Source organism: Zea mays, chromosome 4 (genome assembly GCF_902167145.1).
Source record: "Zea mays cultivar B73 chromosome 4, Zm-B73-REFERENCE-NAM-5.0, whole genome shotgun sequence".
Classification (NCBI taxonomy): Eukaryota; Viridiplantae; Streptophyta; class Magnoliopsida; order Poales; family Poaceae; genus Zea; species Zea mays.
This window is the reverse complement of record NC_050099.1, coordinates 235,518,240-235,536,104: the sequence shown is the minus strand read 5'-3', so window position 1 is coordinate 235,536,104 and position 17,865 is coordinate 235,518,240. Positions and strand designations below refer to the sequence as shown.

The 17,865-nt window shown below is 40.1% G+C and overlaps 2 protein-coding genes across 6 annotated transcripts; both read right to left on the bottom strand.

The window, feature by feature from the left end:
- Positions 1-238: 238 nt before the first annotated feature.
- On the bottom strand, positions 239-2,941 carry LOC103655968 (WD-40 repeat-containing protein MSI4). 2 transcript variants are annotated; one of them, XM_023302283.2, is made up of 4 exons: positions 1,317-1,793; positions 1,150-1,224; positions 994-1,069; positions 239-580 (listed from the first exon to the last, which is right to left on the bottom strand). In XM_023302283.2, the coding sequence occupies exons 1-4, from the start codon at positions 1,410-1,412 to the stop codon at positions 375-377; spliced, it is 453 nt and encodes a 150-aa protein (XP_023158051.1). In that variant the 5' UTR covers positions 1,413-1,793; the 3' UTR covers positions 239-374. The 2 variants fall into 2 exon arrangements, 1 of the variants encoding a protein (XP_023158051.1); XR_002750497.2 differs by lacking the exons at positions 994-1,069; positions 1,150-1,224; positions 1,317-1,793 and adding exons at positions 2,448-2,676; positions 2,769-2,941 and having other exon boundaries at positions 493-580.
- A 2,321-nt stretch (positions 2,942-5,262) lies between these two features.
- LOC103654750 (ubiquitin carboxyl-terminal hydrolase 15) lies at positions 5,263-15,275 on the bottom strand. Of its 4 annotated transcripts, none has more exons than XR_566309.3 (15): positions 14,936-15,228; positions 13,811-14,212; positions 12,059-12,446; positions 11,588-11,975; positions 11,363-11,508; positions 11,195-11,283; positions 10,189-10,274; positions 9,928-10,090; positions 8,849-8,972; positions 8,429-8,586; positions 8,249-8,333; positions 6,955-7,167; positions 6,562-6,623; positions 5,673-6,461; positions 5,263-5,573 (listed from the first exon to the last, which is right to left on the bottom strand). XR_566309.3 is itself a non-coding variant. In XM_020552886.3 (15 exons), the coding sequence occupies exons 2-15, from the start codon at positions 14,131-14,133 to the stop codon at positions 5,570-5,572; spliced, it is 2,859 nt and encodes a 952-aa protein (XP_020408475.1). In that variant the 5' UTR covers positions 14,134-14,212; positions 14,936-15,228; the 3' UTR covers positions 5,271-5,569. The 4 variants fall into 4 exon arrangements, 3 of the variants coding, with proteins under 3 accessions (XP_020408475.1, XP_020408474.1, XP_008679796.1); XM_020552886.3 differs by having other exon boundaries at positions 5,271-5,573; positions 5,832-6,461; XM_020552885.3 differs by having other exon boundaries at positions 5,412-5,672; positions 5,832-6,461.
- Positions 15,276-17,865: the final 2,590 nt, after the last annotated feature.

Sequence of the window (17,865 nt, the reverse complement as noted above, 5' to 3'; positions counted from 1 at the left end):
TGGACTCAATTTTGGCCAAAAACATAGTTTATCCAATTAGATATAGAACAAGAGAATTGTCACCTTAACAGCTGGGGCAGTGCCAGTTCGAGCATCCCACAGAATAAGACAAGCATCATCACCCACACTACAAAACTCATGTGCACTTCATCCCCAAATAAAAAACAATATAGGGTATTAATATAAATAAAAATAAGGCATGTGTCAACATAGACATTCACAGAGAAGGCCGATGATCCTAGTTTAATTAACAATAACATCATTAAATAAATAGACGTGTTTTAACAATGAACATCTAAAAAATTGAAGTACATGTCTGTTTATGTATGTCCAATAGTTGTTTTGAAGGCAACCAGAAAAACAGAGAACATTGTTTACCAGGAAGAAGGGCAGAACTGAACATCTTCAACTGTGTTGTCATGTCCATGAAATATACCTCTAGGATCAACTTTAGGGCTCTCCTTTTCATTTGCAGTTTTAACAGACTGCTTGCTGCCAGATGCTCCAGGAGAAGACGAGGAATCTCCAAGGGCAGATATATGGTCTTGGATGCTCCACAAGACAACAGATTTGTCCTTTCCTATTTAAGTTTTGTATTTGAACAAAACAAATGTTATTATTTATCAAAAGCACAGTAATCAATAACTTCTAAAAATGAATAGCTCCATTGAGCTGAAAAACAGAATTTTATAGCCCCAAAAGTTCAAACAAATCATCTTATGTCCAAACTGAACTTTACACATGGTTATTACATAGGCTTAGATGGTGTAGTGGTGACTAAGGTTCCACTCCAAATATTCTTCATGTGTCTTAAAGTTGCCATGGCATCCTAAGGGGAACGACACTTGCCAATGCAATAAAGAAACATATTGCCATTGAATGGAAGTTAGGTGGACCCAAGTCTTGTGCTCGAGATGTTCAAACAAACTGGATAAATAGTTGACTCCCAAAATAGTACGAAAACACAAACATACAATATGAAAATAGGCTAACCTCTTGATAGGACATATGGTTCTGCTGGACACATGGCAAGCGCAAATTCTGCATTTTCCTTATGTCCTGTTAATATCTGAACAAACAGTATATGCTAGTAAGCCCTATGCCAAAGAAGAGTATATCTAGCACACTGAACAAAACAATGAATCATACCAGATCAGGGCGAGACTCGCTTGCTCCTAGGACAACATGTCTATTTGGTTGTGCTTCAACATCCCAAATAAGTACCTGGATGACAATGGGAAAAAGGTTGACATCATTCCAACTATAACACATTATGCCTCACAAGAATTAAACAGCATCATAAGATCTGAACATACATCTGGACTGTCAGTGTGAGTGGCTATGATCTTACTGTTATGTGGAAGTTCCCTGATTCTGTTAACCTGTTTGCAAGGTAAAGACATAAAATGCATCAACCATCCGGATTAACAAATTAGACAAAGTGTCATATAACTACAATTCAAATACGAAATCAAACTGAGGAACAAGATTAATGATGGCAGGACCTTGCTTTTTGATTGTGCTTGATTCAGTTTGTGTTTGTTCTTCCTCTTCAGATTCAGTATCTGATTCTTCACTCTTTTTAGTAGCAGTCTCCATGTCTTCCCTCTTTCTACATCTAGCATCTTCAGCCTTCGCACCTGAAATGCTTCCTAGGCCTTTTTTCCTGCTCATCTAAAAAAATCTAAGGGCATGTGTTTTCACCACCTGGTAGTTGCGCTAGCTCAATGAATTCACTTGCTTCACTCGGGGATTCACCAAGATATGCTACATCATTATATTTTTGCTGTCACTTTCCTGAAGTTTAAGCGGAGTGAGGAAAAGAAGATGTTTAACTCCACCCAAGATGTGAAAACATTTAAACAAGATTAACTCAGACAAAATTTATTGATAAATACCTGGACGTTTCATACCAAGCTTCAGAGCTGAAGACCTGAACCTTGATGATCTATCCATCCATTGTTTCCCTTGTATATAGAAGACAATATAAGGAAATGAGCAGAGGAAGAACAATCAGTATGTTAGATTTGTATAACTAATGGGTAGTTGACAATAGGAGCTTTGTAACCACCATATGCAGACAGATAAAAAGGGACATGAATTTGTAAACTCTATTGATATCATAAATACGATGCAAAACCATCAAGCATAGCATTGATACAATGAAATATTTATCTTGAAGATTATTTTATGTTGTTAATTGTCCAATAGGTTCGTAAATCAGTTAAGAGGTTGCTCGTTGTCGAATAGATTCTTAAATCAGCAAAGAGGTTGTAAATGGCAGAAAATTGTCACATATTTGGACAACCTTTTTGGTGTTACCAAACATTAATTCCAGATTTTGGTTACGAGTTTCAGACACTAACACATTGTGGATGATAGGACATGATTGCTAGAATGTAACTGGTGTCGACAAACACAAACATACAAGATGAAAATAGGCTAACCTCCTGATAGGACATGGTTCTGCTGGACACATGGTAAGCGCAAATTCCGCATTTTCCTTATGTCCTGTTAATATCTAAACAAATAGTATATGCTAGTAAGCCATGTGCCAAAGAAGAGTATATCTGGCACACTGAACAAAACAATGAACCATATCATATCAGGGCGAGACTCGCTTGCTCCTAGGACAGCATGTCTATTTGGTTGTGCTTCAACATCCCAAATAAGTACCTGGATGACAATGGGAAAAATGTTGACATCATTCCAACTGTAACACATTATGCCTCACAAGAATTAAACAGCATCATAAGGTCTGAACATACATTTGGACTGTCAGTGTGAGTGGCTATGATCTTAATGTTCTGTGGAAGTTGCATGATTCCGTTAACCTGTTTGCAAGGTAAAGACATAAAATGCATCAAGGTTGAAAAAAAATTTGAGCTTGAGGTTCACATTGCTTGAGGTTCTAATTCTGATCTCTCTTAAACTGAAAGGCAGATCCGGGCATTTATACATTAAAAAAAGGAAAAAATCATCCAATCCAGAAACCAAACAAGCTGAAACCTAAAACCAATAAAACCTTTTGGCGGATTTCTAGCCCAAGGTAGTTCTGACTCTTGCCAGAATTCTTGGCGTGCCAAATCAAGAACCTCCCACTCCCTGGACATCAAGATATAGGTCCACTTATATCCAATGTTCACTTATATAGCCTTTACACGACTCCGATATAGGTCCACCAATGGAATATATCCAAACCGTGTAGTATAATAGCGATTGTAGTTTACATACGGATGCAAAGAACTTAGATAGTGTTTGGTTCCAGATTATGGTGGAGACAGAGTCACTCAATTTCAAATTTGTTGCCGTTAGGATCAGTTCCATATAGGACATAGTAGTTCTAAAAAAATAAAATTATACAATATTGAATCATCCAACTCTCTAAAAAAATTTCGGACGGACCCACTTCCTATGGAGCCGCTCTAACACAAGGGATGGTGGGAGAGATGGGGGATAGGAAAGCTAGCGGTCGAGCTGCATTACCTGCAGCCAATCATCTGTGCAGAGCATATATTCCGGAATCGCTTCCATTTCATGCCGCCTTGAATGCTACATATATATATAGATACTCCATACTGTAGTAGTAGAGACTTTGAACTCTATGATGCGGATGTTCTTCCTCCTCGGAACTGCCCATAGCAAGGGCATCTTTTGTGAGCCCCAGAATATCACTATTCCATGTTGATGCCGTATGGCATGGAGATGGAAATACTATAGCATAGGTCAAAAGTACTGGTCCATCATGGCACTGTAGGGCGGTCCCATGCCATGAGACTATTTGAGCCGATGAATGAATCCAATGTATATAGAGTTGTTTGAATGCACTAGAACTATTAGTTTTTAGCTAAAAAATTATTAGTGAAATTAGCTAGCTAACAAATGTCGAGCTAAAAATTAACTAATTTACTAAAAAATAGCTATTATTTGAATTATTAGTTAAATTGTTTAGATGTCGTCAGCTAATTTTAGCCGATAACTATTATCTACAGTGCATTCAACCACTCCGTAGTGATAAAAAATACTAGTATTACTAGGACAGAGTAAAGTTTTTCAGATGCGCAAAGTAAAAAATAAAAATAAAAATGGAATTTATGCAGACGGACAAGCGCTCCGGCTTCGTTCCAGCGCCTGCGTAGTATTACATGGGCTCAACACTGAGCCCATGTAGGGTCTGCCGTCGAGCCCAAACAAGCCCGCGACATCCTGGATCCACCGCCGCCGGCATCCTCGCCTTGCCTGCGCTAGCCGCCGGCGCGTGGCCCCTGGATTCGCCGCCGACATGTACCACCTCTCGATCTACGGCTCTTGTGACATGAGACGCTCGCTTGCCGCCGCTTGATCCGGCACTCCTGATCGGGAACGCTTGCTGACGCGCTCGATCTACGGTGCTGTCTTGTGAGTCGTCGGTCGGAGATGCATGCACACCGCTGCTCAGTCCGCACAGAGACGACGGAGAGACACGGAGGGAAGGAGAGGCCGTTGCAAACAAAAAAGAGAGACGTACGAGACCAATCTTTAGAGAGGCATCTCTAAAAATAACCTTTACTTTTATAGATCACATAAAGATAAGGCAACCCTAACATTAATACTCCTTCCGTCTTATTATATAAAACGTAATCATATTTATTTAAAGACCCAAAAAATATTTAGTTATCTTTAAATCACTGTATCGATGAACGTGTGTCTAGAGAGATCACATCTTATATTATAAGATAGAAATAAAAAGTAATTACGCCTTTTATTATGGGACGGAGGGAGTAGTACGTAACTAAAGGTACGTCCGTTTTTTTTAAAAAATACATATATATGCTTTGGCAATTGAATATGAACCATAATTTATAATTTTTATTTTAGGTTATAAATATAAAACAATAAATAAAATAATACGAAAAGTCTAAATTACCCCACTTATCTATGGTTTATATACACTGTCTATGCAGCAGAAGCCAAAGAAGGAAGGACGTGCCTTTTTATCAGGTTATTATCATGGTCAGCCTTCCAAGACGGGGAGGACCATGAAACGAAACAGAATACGGAACACGAGAGGCAAGTCCAGGACACAGACAAGACTAGAAAGAACGGCACTCGTGTGCCTGACTGATGCGCCACGCCAGCGAACACATGTCACTTGTGCACTACTGCGTGATAAAAGCTGAGACCGAGGAAACATCAGGTATACCACGAGATCAGCAAGACGCCATCGCTGATGTCACCGGCAGATTTCACAAAGGGGCATAGCAGATCAGCAAGACAAGAAGATTGTACTATATGTTTAGCGTTGTTGTCCGTCATGATTTCGACAAAAAAGTACGAGCAGGTGTTGTGTGTCAGCAATCAACCTTCTAATATAAACAGAGTAGGTGGCGAGATATACGGAGGTGGAGAGTGTGCACCTCCATACGTCAGCGTCCATATAAAAGGCAAGTGCACGTCAATTGATGAATCTGCAAGCTTTTCACAAAGCACTGGTGTGCAGGGCCATACGACTGCCGGATTCGGCGTAATTTACTGGTTCGGGCCTCGGGGGATGGCTTCAACCGGAGCAGCTCCACCGCGCTCTAAAATTTCACCTGCATATAGACACAATCTAAATTTGTTCCTCTCTCTCTCGCTACATTGAATCGAGCTAGCCTAGGAATGACATGCAGCCAAAATTTAATACGCCTCACCTGAAATAAAAAGAACATAGAGGCAGCAGCATCAGTGGCAGTGCTAAACCGCAGCTGCCCGAGCACCAGCTACAGCTATAGCTACGAAATCGTAAAGCCGGTTACATTTGGCAGAACCCAGATGTCTGGACCAAACCGTCTCGGCCGCTAAGGGCGTACCGCTGGTGCTGGTGCGCCGCCGCAGCCGAAGCGAGCGGTTCCGCTGAACAGGTGTATGCCCTACCTGGATCCCTTCCTCTATGTACAATGCCGCTGGAAGAGTAGTCCGAGACGAACCCTGTGCTCTCCGAGAAGTACCTTGTCTGTGGGTTGGAAGGCGAGAGCCTCGTGCACGCGGCGAAACTGCCAGGTGGACCGGGATGATGCTCCGGAGCATAGCTTGGCCCAAATATCGAGGAGATTGGGTCCAGGCCAGCGTTGTCGCCGTAGTCCACAACGCTGAACGAGTCCCTTGTGCTCTCGGTGGTGAATGAGGACTCGTCGGAGCTGGTAAACAGCGACCATTCGCTTGACGTGGCCTCCGAGAAGTCCGCGCTGACCGAGTCTGCGAAGGCATCGTCGGCGCGATGGAAATCCCTGGATCTCAACTCTGCTTGCTGATCTTGCGTGTAGCCCTCGCCATCAGGTCTAAAGTCATAAACACCGTATGCTGGATCGTTCGCCGAGAGGAGTAACTCTGTCTGCTCGCGCTCGTGTTTAGAGCCCTTGGAATACTTTGATGTGTGGCGCTTCGCGGATGGAACAGTCGGCCCCTTCTCGATGTATATTCTTGGTGGTCGGGGGAAAGACCTGAATGGTATTTTTACAAATATGAGATCGCTGCAGAGTGCAGGCACAGATACTCCATATGCAACTTAGGTACAGCGCATCATGTGCTGGCTATATTTACCTCATGTAGAAAAGCATATATGCACCTTCTGACATAACTTGATTCACTGATACAACCTGGACCTACATATGGAACAACATAAATCACCACAAGATATCATAAACTCTCGAGTTTTTTTTTCCTTTCCTATTTCATTTCAATGAGCCTATAAACCTACAAGGAAAAGCACATACATATGTGCACCAAAGAAGTTTGACAACAAAACTGCATCAAGGAAGACAGCATTGACGATCAAAACTGCCCATGGGAACGTTCACTATCCTTACACTAGAGTTTAAATCTAGAAACACAATGTCACGAAACCATAGTAATTTCTCGCAATTCATACATTAGGTGATAAGGTAAGACATTCTTAGCCTACTTAACTGGAGTAGGCCTTGTTGTAAAACGTACCTCTGAATCATCAATTCTCAACCATGTACCCTGCATATCTTTGACATATGATATATAGTGCCCAGAGAATGATGCATTTTCTGTATCCACATGTACAACCACGGCATACAAGAAATAAAGAGGGGGATTGTCACCAGACCCAGTCACAAAAGGAACCATGTCCAACATATCAGGGAAAGTAACACATTTGTTGATCTTGCCATATTTTCCTGACTGAAATAATAAAATAAAGTTCATTTAGTTCTTCATCAAGAAACATTCAAGTGGTACAAAACTGTCAGCTCGAGCATAGAACATGAGCCATGTGATAACTGATCCAAGTCAACAATATGGAAATTTCCCCAAACGAGCTTCATTACCCGTCCCTGTTTCCTAGGGGGCGCGTTTGGTTGCCTTCTCCAGGCTCCGGGGAAATCGAGACTAGATAGTATAAACAGAGAACCTAGTTGATAGCTTCATGCTACTAAAAGCAGACCATCAAGCTTCAAGCAAAGACAAGTTGCTGAGGTGTGACCCAGGCACCCAGCAATGACTAACCCTAAGAGCAGGAGTTCATCATCCCCAGACCTGAATTGATGGAGGTGTGACTCAGCGGTAGCAGGTTATTTATCCGGCAGTGCTTGACTCCGCTAGTGCAGGGAAGAAAGCCTTCAGCTTCACCTTCATGTTGACGGCTGAGACAGGAAGGAGAGGCAGCAGCAGCAGTGGGAAAACAGGCGGTACAGCAGCAGGGAAGGCCAGAAAAGAGGGGAAGACCTGTGGTGTCAGGGATGGTTGTGGCACGAAGTCCTGGTGGCTGGGGTTGCTTCTCACAGGTCAGGGCCAAGCGAGTAATTGTGGAGGGGGTATACAAGAGAAACTCAATTGGGTTGGGGCCAAAACACAACTATAGACCAGTGACTTTGACCTGATGTAGCACAGTTCACAATTGCCAGCCCATTCATCCAACACAACTAATCAGACAATTGATCATGATTAGCCAACGGCTATCAGACAACCAGATTTCTGGTCACCCTAATTGAGTCCAGAAAGGACCGTTGGCTAATCAGACAACCAGATTTCTGGTCACCCTAATTGAGTCCAGAAAGGACCGATTAGAACAATTGATCATGATTAATCGGATGACTTGATAATTATGTCATTCATTTCAAGTTAATATTACCAAGTACCAACAAATGTGGGTCTAAAAATGCTAATGCATGCTTCAAAGAATTGGCTGAACATTGCACCCTGCATAAATACTTATCAGATCCAACCGGTATTACGTGATGAAATTCAATACAAAAACAATTACCTGAAATCTTTTAAGAACAACTGTTAATATGTTTGGCACCTCATGCACGCTCAGTTGCTTCCTGGCTTTAACATAGGCAGCACAACTGCATTAAAAGATTCAAAATTTCAATAGCTTCAGTTTATTGCGGTCCAACTGAAATGACGGTAACAAGATTCTAGCCACCAGTTGCAACACTACCTTCCACATTTATACATATTATCACCATCTAAATCTTCAGGGGCAGTGAACTGTGTCAAAGCATCCTGCAAGGACTCTACCCAGCCGTGAATCTCCAAAGTAAGATCCATTATATTCTCATATCGTTCAGACTCGTGATAACATCTGAGGCACTTAACCTTGTTTCATAAACAAAACTAATTAGTATATCATATATCAAGATGGTGCCATAGATTCAGAGTATGATAAACCAACTACAGGGTTGCCCATGAATCGAAGATGAAGCATGCAAGTGACAATATTTGGTTTCAAAACAAATGAAGCAAAAAAATATTTATTACAAAAATGCATAGCTACAAGTACAGTATATCACTAAAGAAAGTAACAGTTTCTAAATATAATAAACTAGCCCAACAAGAAATCAGAAATTTATTAATTTACCTTGGATTTAAGACGGCCACCAAACATCTGTTGTATCAGTGTTGTTTCCTGCAAACTTGGCTCAACATGCTTCTCACCACCCAGCCCATCCAAGCAAGCTGCTTGCATAGACATCACAAGATGCCTGGTCGTATTCAAATTGCATAGTGAACAAATGAACATGTATGTTCAAGAGGAAACAATAGCTTCATTAAAAAAACTTAAATTCAATTATTATATTTTTCACCTCTTGACGGGCTTCTAAAATGTCTAACAATAATACAAGAACCTAAAAAAATACTTCAATAAAATCATTTTGAATGTTCATAGGATATCAGTACATCAGCCCAGGCATAGTGATACATCAATCAATTATTACTCACTAGGACAACATTGTATCTCACAAGGCAAGCTAGCTATGGATTTCCATTAGTGCAAAAGGTAGTGATGTTATATCACCACCAGCTGCCACACATCTTATGTAACACATTACCATGCCATGATAATTTACCTAGTGAGTTGTGTTCATTTTTTTAGTTTATCAGATATGCATATGGTAAGTTATGTCTGATTAGAACTTAAAAACATGTGTTTAGTTAAAATAGAGCTAGAGGACAGGTTTGGACATAAATTTCTTTCAAGAAGGTCAAGTAATTTCATCAACTTTTACATGACTCGTAACTTTAGATGCTGCAGATACTTTTGCTCCACAAAAATTGCTTTTCTTGAATATTTTGAAAGATAAAAAGTGATTATTCAACAATGTTTTCAAGTCGGACAACTTGCTGGTCGTTCTGGCTGACCAACTAGGGCGATTAATCATGATTAGTTGGACGACTTGGGCAATTAATCGTGATTGGTCCAAACCAACTTGGACGATTAATCACGACTAATAGTGATTAATCAGACAACTTGAAAACATTGCTCACTAGGACAACATTGTATCTCACACCAATAATATGTAGTGGAAGTTTTCGTTGGTACTAGAAGAGTTGATTCTGAATCATACAGAATCCATTTTACTATTGCATTAAGTTAAACACTAGCAAGCAAGCAAAAAAAGCAACAGGAGCAAAACAAGCATGTAACAGTTATGATACCTTAAAAACTCATGAGCATCTTCCTGAGTTCCACCACCCAAGCGACATCCAATATTCCTCAGATTAGAAAGAATTCTACTTGGAGATAAGGGCCCACCACTTTCACGTAAAGTTGAAGCATATTGCTCAAGTTCACACATAAGGCACCATTTTTTTGAAGAACCTAAAAAAATAGTAGCTGAAGTCAAAAAAAGAAACACAAGGTACACATCAATATTTCGATGAGGGGGGTGGGGTAGCTTTTTGAGATTATAGTATTACAATCTTTAGAATGCAATCTCAGAAGAAGGTAGATCATCAGTGGCTTTGTGCACATGAGACATTGAAGAACAGCATTAGCATAGCAGCTGCAAAAGGAAGGGAAGTTAACCAAGAGATGAGGCTGATTAAGCAGGTAACTTTAAAATAGTAACATTGCTGATTACCCAAGCAAGTGTTAAGTTGCACAGTTGGAAAGAAAAAGGACAACCACCCATACACACCCAAGTAAAACCGTATAAATGACCATAATATAGTTTGAGGGCAGTTTTATATACGTGGCGTGCTAACATGGCAATAACTTGATGATGACTAGCAGGCCATCCTTTGTATTGGCAGGTTTACCTCAACATGGTGATTCTCTCAAACAAATACTTTGTGAGATTCCTTTGATTGCAATAAGATTGCTATATAATGATCATTTGTACAGCAAATATAATTTTTCAGCTTTAATTTTCAAAACAGCAAACCTTTTCAATAAAGAAACAAACTGTGGCATATCTCTTATTTCAAAATTGATCTCATCAGATATGTTAATATTCTTTGGGCACTGTCCTACTCTTGGTAACCCACACTATATACTGGGATTCATACACACATGTAGAGATGAATGCTGAATGGATGCCATTCTTGTAGCGTATATGCTTATGTCAGACATATCTGTTCTAGGCCCGTATTGTCCCATAAGTAGTGTGCTCATGCACCAAGACTAATGGAGTGATAATATGACCACAAAACTAGTCAATCAACATGATAAACCACTGTTAAGTACTATCTTGTTTTTAACAGAGGCCTTTCAGTTGCTCTACTTGTTTAAGTTCCCCCATCCCTTCTGCAGTGTGCAAAGATCCATTAGGCATTTTTTTCTTATTTTGCAACTCAAGTCAAATACCAGAAGGCACCATCACCACTTATAAATACCAGAAGGCATTTTTCTCGGTTTAAGTACACAATAGCAACAGAAACAATTAGGTAAGTGTGAACTATGACTTTAAGCATCGTTTATTACCTGTTTCCACAATTGAAAAGACCTCTAGGGGAAATACCCCGGGCTTCATACTGAAAAAACTTGACAAGATCTTCATATGGGAACAATACCTGAAGTGCCATTTCCAAAGAAAACCTTAATTTAATAAACAGGATAGCATTTAAGGGAAGTTCATGGATTATTACAAACCTTGTTCCTCTTATTATCATTGATCAATCCCACAAGGCTGGTTTTGAGAAATTTTGAAGGCTTCTTTAAAACTTCAACCTTGGATGCTCCAAACTTTTGTAGATTGCTGCTTGTTGATTGACTTGATTCACATTTGGGGGTAGATCCTGAATAATGCAGTAATTATATGAGATAAAAGTAGCACTATAAGATAAAGCTAGCCCACTTTATCAGAACACTACTAACTTTGGTCATTTTTGTTGCAAGGATTCTTCTCATGGCCATCATTTTGATATGATGTAGACACCCTATCCTGTGGCTTTTGTGCTGAAACCACCTTACTTGATGGGTATGGAGGCCTCTTATTCACCGCGTTTGCTTTCCCAATAGTTCTTCCAGATGACAAGCTCCTTTGCAGTGGCTCACTGGCAGAAGCATATGACCCCTCACAAGAACTGACCATGTCAGAAGTTAAATAGACACCTATGTCAGGCTGATAAACTGTGATGCTTGCTTTTGGCTGTTTTCTCATGTCAGGAGCACAGCTGCTAGGCTGCTGTGCATTACTTTTGGCAGGATAAATTGCATCCCCATTACCACTTATTGCATCTGAACCAAAATAGTTGTTTGACACCTGCAGTCATAAGGCAAATGCTTGAATTATCTAATACAAACATGTAGGCTCACAAATGAAAATTAAGTGTTTGCTTAAATTACCTTGTTTCTAGATAAATTTTCCGGTGAGTGGATTTCATCATCAGCATTATAATTATTCTTTTCAAAAGATACACCAACAGCACCATTTTCGCTCATATGAATACCTTGATTTGATTTATTCATGTTGCTTCTGTCTGCCAAAAATGGATCAGTATCTAGATTATAACCATCAGTTGTGGGAAAGGATGGTTCTGATAAAGTATCGAAGTTCAAGTCACGCAAGTGAATGTCACCACCCGGAAGAGGTGAATTTAAGTTAGTCAAGAACGGCATCTGTTCAGTAGCCTCAGTGCTAGATCCACCAAAGCTGCTAGAACCACTACCAAGCCACTTTTGGCATGTTTCCTTATGTCCTTGCCTCCAGTGTACTATTTGACACTTCCCAGAGCTGCATCACATTCAAAATGATTATGACTTTATGAGGTGTCATTGACATAAGGGCAAGATAGTGTACACAGTAGTTAGTACACAATGAAGACAATTAACACAGTAATGGTGCAAGAACAAATTCAATCAATCAGTCACAAAGAATATTGCATTATGTCAAAGAGCTTATATCTGCAATGCTACTTCTAACCATGTGCTGGATCTACTGTGATGATGAGGTGATTAATTTTAACATCTTAGTAGGCACATTTAACATCTTGACCAACTAGCCTAAGGTGAATTAGATATAATTAGACAATAAGTCATCAGTTCAAGCCTACTTACTAGTCTAATACAAATTCTAGCCAGGAGAGATTAATGCCACACAGTGGAGGGCTAAAGCAGTAGAGACTAGAGAGACAAAAATCTTATTGCTAAATATCAACCTGAGGTCCACAGAAACAGGTCAGTCCCTAAGCTTCAAGTTGGCCATGAGCCCGTGACTATCTAAACAACATAATGATCTGCATGGTTTTTCAATATAGAAATAGGCCACAAAATCAGGCAACCCACTCACTACCAGATGAAGGTGAAAATAATAACCGCAAGTACTGACACTGATGTCAAGTCGGCCAAAATACTAGTAGTGTGCTGCAACAGTGCTTATCCGTAGACAAATTTGTTGACTAGTTGCTAGGCACATACAAGTATACAACTTGGATATATAGATAAATCAAGGATTAAAACTTTTCAATCTGAAAATTTCGTTGCTATTGCTTAGCATTAGAGAGTAAAAAGCCAATTAATCATATTTCATGACTAATCAACAAAGCTGCGTCTAAAACTGCTTGGACCTTAGTTACGAATCCATATCACACGCATGAAAAGCAAGGGTGCTCCTATTTGATCATAAGAGTGAGTTAGAATCATGAGCTTAGACCGTTAGATTATCAACATGGCCAATAACAACATGAATGATAAAAATTGGGGAAACAATCTCTCCTTCATTACACAAATCAGAAATTCCTGTTTGTGGTGGGGAGGAGTTAGATTGGGACACCCAGAAGATCAATTTTAAAAACTCTCCTTCATTACAGAAATCAGAAATTCCTTAAAAAATGGCGCTCTCTTATATGAAATTAATTTGCCACCTTCCGCAGTCCCACTATGTCAGTATGCCATAAACTAATATCTCAGTGCAAAAAAACAAAATCTAAACTAGCTTTAGTAGAATTGTTTTTATTGCTAAGTGGAACAGGTTAGATAAACTGGAGAAGGATGAGTGATGGACCAGATCTTTGAATTTCAAATAAGCCTGATCAGGCATGGTTTCTTTCAATACATAAACTGATTATAGAAATGGATACAGACAAGAAAAAAAATTACCAATATCTAACAGCCTTGCATCTGGAGCAACGAGTCTTTGCAGGGGCATGGCAAGTTGCACATTCATGGTATTCCTGTCTTAATGCAGGCATAGGTCTGAAATAGGGCATAGTTCTCAAGGAAGACCCTGGCAGAATAATGTCTGGGCACGCCATTGTTTCCTCTCTATAGGCTTCTTCTGCAGCTCGCTGAGCAAGCACACTTACCCTTGCCTTCTTACTTGCAGCATCATGCCATCTCCCGAGAAGAAAATAAGCTACCACAGGAAGTACAATGAAGACAAGAAAGAGTGCAGGCAAATCAGCTTCCCTCGGTTGGAGCATGTCCCTAACAGAATACTGAGATCCAGCTCCAGAAGCTATCTATTTCAGCTCGGAAAAACATTCCAGAATACTTATTGACCTACAGGAAAGAGAATATTAAGAAAATGAAAATAAGCCTACATTTTATTCTGCCATAAAATGGAATGAAATAAGAAAAAGCTAAAGCCTCCAAAAACTTTAGGGACAAGCAAGACCCAGCTTAAGCTTCCACAATAAACTGTTATTTTTGCAACAGAACCAAAACAGCTTTTTGAAAAAAGGCTGACTGGGTCTTCATTTTAGGAGTGGTAGGAGTTTACTTGTGCTGGATTCACAACATTTGGGGCTTCCAGTGCGAAGTTGGTCTAACCTTGTATGATGATTTCCATGGCTTTGGCTCACAAGCCCACAGGAGCACAGCAGCTCAGGAGCGTGAAATCGGTACTAACACTCGTACCCCTACACCTTAAAAAATCGACAGAGGAACGAAAAAAACTAGCATGTACTACACGGCAGCACATTCACAAGCGCAAAAGTTCCAAATGAGAGATTTCTGACAAGAGTGCCCAGGCCCTGATATCAAAATGAGAACCCTAGAAGCTCCCAGATCCCCAGCACTAAGCCGCATGCCAACACGGCCACTGAAATGCCCCACTCGACTCCACCGACACGACCATCCGCAGAAGAAGAACAAAGCAGCCGGATTCCATTGCTTCCCAGCTACCGACTTGCGCGAAAAGCGGGCGGACCTCCGGCCTAAAAATTCGATGTTCGCAACAAAAGGCACGGGAGGAGAGCAGGAAAAACAGCGCCTAGGGTTTACCGAGAGTAGGAATGGCACTCCGGCCGGATCTCCAGCCAGATAACGCAGGAGGCGCAGGGCCACGGCCGACGGCTGGCCCGAGAGAGATCGAGGCCGGGGGACAGTGCGGCGCCCCTTCGGCGGCGGGAAGGCGATTGGGAATCGGGAGCGGTGGTGCGAGCACTGGCTCCGGATGCTCTCCAGTCTCCAGTGATGAGTCTCCAGTCGCTTGGCTACTGTGCTCTCTGCCGTCTCTGCGCTCCAGAGTCTCGATCGGGGTGTCGTGAAGAATTTGCTACGCTCCGCGTACCTGCTGGGTCTCCAGTCTTCATTTTAGGAATTTTCTCGGCCGTCCGATGGAACGATTGGCGGTGGAGATAAAAAGGTGTTTTTATTTTGTTTCTTCTCTACCTCTACCTGCCCGATTGATCATGGATCTGTAATAGGGATGGCAATGAGAATTACTCATGAGAAAAATAGCTCATCATTGTTAGATAAATACATTTGTATAATGAATGATCTTTTAATAAGATAATTATTTATTTTTATCATAACTAACTAGTATATAAAAACATAGTTAGGTGCAAGTTTATCAGGTCTCCGCGGAGAATGGGATAGGGGACGCTTTATCATCCTTAAACTCGTTTATCCGTCGAGGAAGTTTTTTTTCCCGTTTACATCCTCGTGGGGAAAGAAACTTCACATTTCATAATGGAGGAATTCTCCGTAGAAAATCGGGGATCGGAGTCCATTGTCGTTTCTAATCTAGAACCATCGGGGGAGTACAAGCCTGGATATTTTATTATGATATTAATAATTTTTTGTATTTTTCCTTTAGTTATGAATAAATAGAATATAGAATATCTTATGCAAATTCATACACTTATCTTTTTGAATGATAGATATAAGGAATAATTGGATCTATATCGTTAAAAGATTGCAACTTTAGATATATATCATTGATTTTACATGTCATTCACTCATGTAAACCCCACATGTAAGTGAGATAGCAATGGTATATATCGAACGATTTTCCACCTTTTCCACTACAGAGAGCAATTAATGAAAAAATATGTACATTTTTATTCTTGTTTTTCATGATATACTTAACAACATAACTAAAGATTAACACTAAATTGCATTCATATTTATTATAAACTATTAAATTTATTTTAATAATTCGGATGTCTGAATCCATCCCTGCCCTAAGGGAATGAGTGAACACTGAACGCATTACACAATCCAACCTCCATCCCTCCCCTCGCCATAAGAGGTGAGCTACGCTGCAATGGATTGGCCCCCGAGTAAAGATTTCAGCAGATCTCTATATACCCTTTGTTTTTTTTTTTGCTTTACTTTATTTCTAAAATAAAATTAAAAAGAGAGCATACGTCAAATACCAATTGGGTGACTTAGTTCATTTAAATGGCCAATATGTAAATATCAAACGGGCCAGCTTAACTTGAGTTCACCGGATTTTAGTTGCCCAGATAAAAAAAAATAGAAATTACCAAGTGTATACTATTTAGACATCATTCAAATATCTATTAGACATTATTATACCATGGAGCAGGCCACAAAATCGTGTGAATCTCACGAGTTACAACAAACACATGGCAATGACGTTTTTAGATAAACTATTACTCTCGCACTCTAAATTATATATCTTTAAAAAAACTGAACGATTCATGATTTAGAAGGAAGCGAGAAATATGTCGGAAGAAAACCGAACAGTACATGACGCTGGAAAGTGGTCGATGATTTCCTAAAAAGTCGTGTACAATAACCAAATTGAACTCTATCCAATGAATGAATAATGGATATAAATAAATAAATAAATACAGACGCAAAAAATAAATTTGCAACGCATCCAAACCTGAGCTCTCACTCACCAGCTTCTTTGGAGAATTTTTTTTTTTAAGTTGTGCCGTCCTGGACTGGACCTAGCGGTGATGATTCTGTACGGTGGGGCGGGGCTGTGTGTTTTCGCTTCCTCCTCATCAAAAGAACAAAAAGATGCAAACAAGGGAGCACGTACTAGGCAGCAGCACTGGTACTGGTACGGCCGTTGCAATTTTGTACTGTGTTGTATCCCCATGATATTTCTCTGCTCACTTTTTCAAGGGAAATCATCAGGTGCAGCAGGCAAGGGCAGCAACCATACAAAGGGGGCTATTAAATGCTTGTGTAGTTCACAGTGGTCCAGCCATGACGACCGTTGAATGCCCATCTCCTTCCCCCACATGTATTCAATGTTTACTAGCATTGCTGTGTTTAGGGCATGTAAAACCAAGCTACTTCAAATATAAAACACAACTAAAGCACAATATAATACAGTGGATATATCTATAATCTATATCTTACTATATCCATGGTATCAATCAAAGTATTTAATAAATTAAATTGATCAATCAGCTAGTCCTCTGTCTCGAGCATAAAGTTAAGACATAGTGTCTTCGTCAAGATACATGTCTTGAGTTTTTTTACATTTAGCTCCTTAGACACACTCGAAGACACAGCTCAAGACACGCATTATACATGTCCTGAGGGCATTTACAATCTATTAATTAGATGATTCTTAAGAGCAAGTTTAATAATATAGTTAATTGTTTGCTATAAGGGTCTTTGGGGTCTATCTTTTAGCCAATATGTATAAGAGCATGTATAGGTCACAGATAATTGTTGTTTGTATGTATATCGGAAAACGCATATAAACAACATAAACAGATGAATTATGCAGTGGGTTGCTTATTTACACTAGCTATATAGATTTAAACATGTGAAGTATAACACAAGCTATCATTATGTCAATTATGATACAGACATATACAACGTTTGCCTTGGGTGTTGCTAGCCTAGGAGCATGAGCCACAACCGTCCCTTCACTAGGTGACGGCATCGTGGTGGTGAAGGTGCTTTTTGCTAAATTGGTGGTATATAGACGGCTGTAG

What these genes read in the sequence shown, in the direction of transcription:
- LOC103654750 (XM_008681574.3), bottom strand. Translation starts at nt 14,133, where the DNA reads ATGCTCCAACCGAGGGAAGCTGATTTGCCTGCACTCTTTCTTGTCTTC. An exon ending in TGCAAGGCTGTTAGATATTG is followed by an intron (nt 12,447 to 13,810) that starts GTAATTTTTTTT and finishes AATGTGATGCAG; the next exon opens with CTCTGGGAAGTGTCAAATAG. An exon ending in AATATGTATAAATGTGGAAG is followed by an intron (nt 8,334 to 8,428) that starts GTAGTGTTGCAA and finishes CTTTTAATGCAG; the next exon opens with TTGTGCTGCCTATGTTAAAG.
- LOC103655968 (XM_023302283.2), bottom strand. Translation starts at nt 1,412, where the DNA reads ATGCATTTTATGTCTTTACCTTGCAAACAGGTTAACAGAATCAGGGAA. An exon ending in CTCACACTGACAGTCCAGAT is followed by an intron (nt 1,225 to 1,316) that starts GTATGTTCAGAT and finishes ATTGTCATCCAG; the next exon opens with GTACTTATTTGGGATGTTGA. An exon ending in ACCATATGTCCTATCAAGAG is followed by an intron (nt 581 to 993) that starts GTTAGCCTATTT and finishes AAACTTAAATAG; the next exon opens with GAAAGGACAAATCTGTTGTC.